The 5507-nt window shown below is 55.6% G+C and overlaps 1 protein-coding gene across 1 annotated transcript in view; it reads right to left on the bottom strand.

Moving 5' to 3' along the window:
- The window catches only part of LOC104467387 (metabotropic glutamate receptor 4), a 16586-nt gene that overhangs the window by 4455 nt on the left and 6624 nt on the right, over nt 1-5507 (bottom strand). The window contains exons 4-5 of the mRNA XM_010081153.1: nt 4791-4927; nt 3207-4142 (exon numbers count right to left, since the gene is read on the bottom strand). Of these exons, the coding sequence (XP_010079455.1) occupies nt 3207-4142; nt 4791-4927 (1073 nt within the window). The remainder of the gene's footprint in view (nt 1-3206; nt 4143-4790; nt 4928-5507) is intronic.

Genomic DNA, 5507 nt, shown 5'->3' with positions numbered 1-5507 from the left:
GTAACGCCGGCTCCAGGCTCCCCACGCTTCCCCCATCTCTCAGCCCTCCCCAAGCCCCTGCAGCACTTTTGGGGTCTCAGAAACAGGCCCGTTTCCTGCAGCTCGTGCTAACCCCAGCAGCCTTGCATCATGCCACAGCAAAGCCCCTTTCCAGCTCAGAGAGAAATTATTTTTAGCCTGGAGTCTCACCACAGCCACAAAGCACTGCGCAGTTAACCTTCTGCCACATCAAAAAAAAAAAAAAAAAAAAAAAATTCTCGCGATTTTGGTTCCTACTCTCTTAATTGGTTTCCAACCCAGGACCCCACTTTGTCCCTCCATTAATGACACCTGAGCTTCCTCCAGAGCCCTTTGAGACGTGTCCTACGGTTATAAAAGAAGTTCCAGCTCCCGGTCCAGCAGCATCCGCTGCTCCGTGGCTGGGATCACAGAACACAGCCCGGCTCTGACTCAGGATGATGACGCTGCGTCGAGGGACCGCAACAACCCCAAATGACCCAGCACAAGTCCCATCCTGCCTGGGGGGAGCAGCCCAGGCTCAGGGCACATCCCTGCACAGGTTGTGTTTGTCTCAAAGCAAATCTCTGACATTAATTGGCAACCTCCCCTCTAAATCCAGGCCTGACCCAGCCATGAGAGATTTTGCACCGTCCTGGGTGCTGGGAAAAGGAAAACCCTCTCAACCCCCATCCAGTGCTGCTAAACAAACCACTGGGCAGTCCTTCATATTCCTTCTTCTCTCCCTCTTTTCCCTCGCTGAAAGCAAACGTGATAAACAGGGAACCAGACAATGACACCGCTGTTCAGCTGCCGCCTTATCAGCGCAGGAAATTGTCTCTTTCTTTAGATCCTCTGTTATTGCTATTTCTGTAATCCGCTGGGATCGGCAGGGATAAGAGGTTCTTTTGAGAAAAAGCTTGGAGGACTTGTTAGAATAATGTGCCACCTCCATGCAAAGTTGTAGGCACGAGGTAAAGCAAAATAGAATAAAAATGGAGATTTTTATCCAGCTCCTCCGGACTGCCAGGCAGCCTCAGCCGCAGGCTCAGATGGGCTCGAGGCAGAGGTATCAGGCAGCGTTGGGAGGTATGGGTCCGCTCCACAGCATCCTCAGGACTCGAGCAAAACTCCAGCTGTGCTCCTGGCTTTTCTTTTCTCGGGTGTGCTGACCCTCCACAGAGCCTGGCAGGGGCTCGGTCCTGGCAGCATTGGGGTGAAGGCGAGGGGATCGCTCCCCGCCGAGCATCCCAGCAGCACCAGCACCCCAGCGTGGTGATGCCAATGCCAACACCCTGTGTTCATCCCAAGGACATGCTCGGAGCCAGATCCTCTGTGCAGGCTGTGTAACGACACCTTTTGCATCTTTTTCTCCCCAAGACTGCAAACCAGCAGTGAAAGCATCGAGGCAGTACCCAGCACCCAGCTCCATTATCCTTCAGCCGCAGCCTGGAGATGCTCAGAGCTCCCATCCCACGGCCAAGCCGAAACACCCCCAAACCCCTCCTGGGATTGCTCAGCGGACGGCACGGCAGCAGCAGGCTTTGAGAGCTGCGTCCAAGGGGAGTTGGGAACATCACTTTTTCCGCCTCTAATCAGCTTGTTAGCAGCCTAATAACAGAGAAGCCCTGCGCATTACAAGCCCCCAAAGTGAGGCACAGCCTATTGTCGAATTGCCGCTTGACAGCCAGCTTTCGGCAGCCCTAAATTATCCCATGACAAGCTGCAGCGAAGAGGTGAGCAACCTTGCGCATAATCTACAATCATTATCATTTCCATCTTTATTACCCACAGTATGCCGAGCACATTAAAGAGGCTTTAAGGGAGCTTTTGTTTTGCAATAATTTCTTTAAAAACCTGCTTTCTTGTTACTATCTCCCCTGCCATCCCATCAAAATGGAAATGCTGCAAAAGGCTCCATTTATTTCCTTTAATTCTCCTGCACTCTTCCAACAGGCTGGCTGGGTCGAGACTTTTTGGTTGAGCCAAGGCTAAAGGTGCCTGTGCAGACCCAGCTTCCTCCAGCTCCAGGGTTTGATGCTCTGAGCAGAGCCAGCTCTCCAGGACACGGCTGAAATTCTGGTGTCCACAGCATAAGATCTCTCAGCAAACCACCCCTGGCCCTTTTGCAGTCGGTGGTTCCCAAAGCCGTGGCGTCAGCATCACGGGGGATGCACTCAGGAGAAATAATCCCATTCGTGGCGGGTCCAGAGAGGGAATCCAAGCGGTGGGTGACCCCAGGGATTTCCAGGGAAGAGCATCACTGAGGTTTATTCGTCGCAGGCAGCTCAGGGCTGGCAGGCGCGAGCTGTTTGCATTTAGCATAAATGCGATTCTTGTTTTGGCTGGCAGGCAGAGGGGATTTGGGGCTCATTCATGAGATTTTTTTCTCCTTTGTTCTCACTTGAGCACGGAGTTTCATCCCGGCTGGCCTTGCTCCTGTGGGTACCAGCATCAGGACCACGCTCCCCGCCAAGCCCGGGGGGCCAAGGAGGAGGAGGAGGAGGACAGACAGACAGGTCGGTTTACAGCACAAATCCATCTCTGGGATTATCTGGCCTCCCATGTGCTCTGTGCAAAGCGGCGTTGGGCGTTGCAGGAGACCCCCGCAGCCCAGCACAGCAGTTTGTCCGAGTTGCCAAACACACGAGTGTTAATTAAAATCACAGCGAAACGCTCATCGAGTGAGAAGTGGCAAGCTGCCAGGCGTCCCGGTGAGGGAGGGGATGCACCGAGGGGCTGCTCCGCTCCCTCTCCTTGGCCCTTGCCCTCCGCTGCTCCCAGCTCTCGGGGATTTTGGGGGGCAGGTTGGTCTCTCCAGCCTCAGCAGCAGGAAAAGGAGCCATCTGGGCTGCGCTCGGTCCCTTTTCCACCCAGAAATTATGCTCATGACACCAGGGATCTCCCCTGGGGACTCATCATCCCCCAACCCACCCAGAAAACCAGAGGGAGAAGGAGGAAATGACACAGGAAAGCCAGGAAGGGAAGAGTGAGGAAAACCAGAAAAAATGTGAAAAGGAAAATGAGGTTGGAGGCAGCGGCCTCTGCTCTCTAGTAGAGCACAAGGTTTGCAAACCAATGCTCCCCACCACAGTTCCCGATCTGGCAGGACCACAGAGAAGCTCCCTCCTTGCACAGGACATGTCAGCCTCTCTCTGCTCCCATCCTTGCAGGGGGCCACCAGCCAGACCTGTCCCCTCTTCCCTTACCTTTTCTGCCGACTGCGACGTCCCAAAAAATATAGGGATGAAGGCTAACCACACAATGCAAGTAGTGTACATGGTGAACCCGATGGGTTTGGCTTCATTAAATGTCTCCGGGACCCCACGGGTCTTAATAGCGTACACAGTGCAGGTGACCATGAGAAGCATGCTGTACCCAAGCAAACAGATGAGGGAGAGGTCCGAAATGTCACATTTGAGGATGCCCCGGGCAAAGTGGGGGTTTGTAGTCCGCTGGTCCTCGTAGTCAATGACAGAGTGGGACGGGTCCACGATGAACCAGATGCAGACGCCCACGAGCTGCAGCGAGATGAGGCTGAAGGTGATGACCAGCTGGGAAGCGGGGCTGATGAACCGGGGGGCACTCACCGACTTCTTGCCCTGCTCGAAGATGCGGTAAATGCGGTTGGTCTTGGTGAGCAAGGCGGCGTAGCTGATGCTCATGCCCAGCCCGAGGAAGATGCGTCGCAAGGAGCACGTGCTCAAGTCGGGCTCGGCGATCATGAGGAAGGTGGTGGCGTAGCAGAGGAAGATGCCCGTCAGCAGCACATAGCTCAGCTCCCGCCCCGACGCCTTGACGATGGGCGTATCGTTGTAGCGCACAAAGGTGACCACCACAAAGAGGGTGGCGATGATGCCCAGGATGGCGATGAAGACGGGCACCACTGCCCAGGGTGAGCTCCACTCCAGTTTGATGATGGGGATGGGGGTGCAGCTGGTGTGGTTCTCGTTGGGCCGCTCGTTGAAGTGGCAGCGCTTGCAGTGGAACTCATCCAGCTGGTACTGGTAGCCGTCACAGCGCTCACAGTGCCAGCAGCAGGGAATGCCCTTCACCAGCTTCTTCCTCTCGCCCGGCTTGCAGGGCAGGCTGCAGATGGAGCTGGGGAGCTGGCTCCCGCCCCCCGGCCACAGCATGCTCTCCACCTGCGGGGCAAGACCACAACAGCCCCACAGATGCTCAAGTTGGGCATCTGTCGAGCATCCCTGGGACATGGGGGAATGTTCCACGTCTGCTCGCGGCAGCATTGCCTGGATCCAGCCCCTCGCCCCACCAGTACATCCCACAGAGGATGCTCCACCGCTGCTCTCATGGAAGCATTGCCTGGATCCAGCCCCTTGCCCCACCAGTACATCCCATGGAGGACCCCAGCCCTACCCAGCACGGGGACAGGGAGGTGGTGAAGCTCTCCATCAGCATTTTGGGAAGATTCAACACCAGAAACCCAAAACAAAGCACCTCCTTCCCTGGGAAAACCCCCTCTGCTCTGTTCTGCCTTCTCCTTCCCTTCTCAGAGCTGCAAAGCTGATGCCCAGAGCCCGTGGGATATGGTCACACGTGCCGATGGTGGGTCACCACAACTGAACCACAAGTGTGCACTCAGGGGACGCCCTCCCCCCTGACTCCCCCCAATTTTAGCTGCCTATCTTTGCACCCATGGGCTCCCTGGCTCCCAGGCAGGTTTGCTACACCCCGCATGCCCTCGATGGGTGCAGGAGAAATCTGCAGGACCTTCCCCTTGGCACGGACCGCGCACGGCCACGCCACTGCCACCAGCCAGCCCCCAGCCTTACCTTAAGGTGGAGGTGGTCGGTCCATTGCCCGATGACTTTGTACTCGGGGGTGGAGTTCCGGATCTGGTACTGGTAGATGTCGTAACGCCCTGGCGCGTCTCCATTCTCGTTGAATGTCACGGGGGTCCCAGCAATGCCTGCAGGAGAGGGGGGCTCAGCACCCGCAGCACCCACAGCACAAGGTGCCCTGGGTGATGCTGTCGGGGGGGGGCTCTGGTTTGATGCTCCCTCCTTGGCGTGGGGTTTCTCACTGCTGGGATGCCAAAACGATGCCAGTGTGGGCACAGGGTGGAGGAAGCACTCAGGGAAAAGAAAATCAACCCCAAACCCAAGCTGGTGCAGGGACCTCCTGGTATCGAGCCGCCGGCTGCCCCAGGAGCTGGAGCTCAGCGACTGATGCCAGGCACCGAGCAGATTTACTCTTCCCTGAGTAACTCCGTTACACTGGCCAGATTACTGCTTCTTTTAAGAAAGGGGGGGAAAGCAGCTTTAAAGTTAAATCAAGTGAAATGTGCAGATAAATACTAATGAAGGAAGAGAAAAATCAACCAAGAGGGAAAAAATAAATAAAAGAGACACTGCAGAGGAGATCAGAGAGGAGAGATAAACAGAAGTAATAAGGAGGACAAGACAGAAAATGTTTAAGGAGATAGAGCAGAGGAAAAGAGGCATTTCCAGAGGAGATCTGAAGACAGGCAAGGACAAAGCAGCGGGATT

This window comes from Pterocles gutturalis, unplaced genomic scaffold (assembly GCF_000699245.1).
Source record: "Pterocles gutturalis isolate BGI_N339 unplaced genomic scaffold, ASM69924v1 scaffold17411, whole genome shotgun sequence".
In the NCBI taxonomy this organism is placed as follows: Eukaryota; Metazoa; Chordata; class Aves; order Pterocliformes; family Pteroclidae; genus Pterocles; species Pterocles gutturalis.
This window is presented reverse-complemented; position numbering and strand designations above follow the sequence as displayed.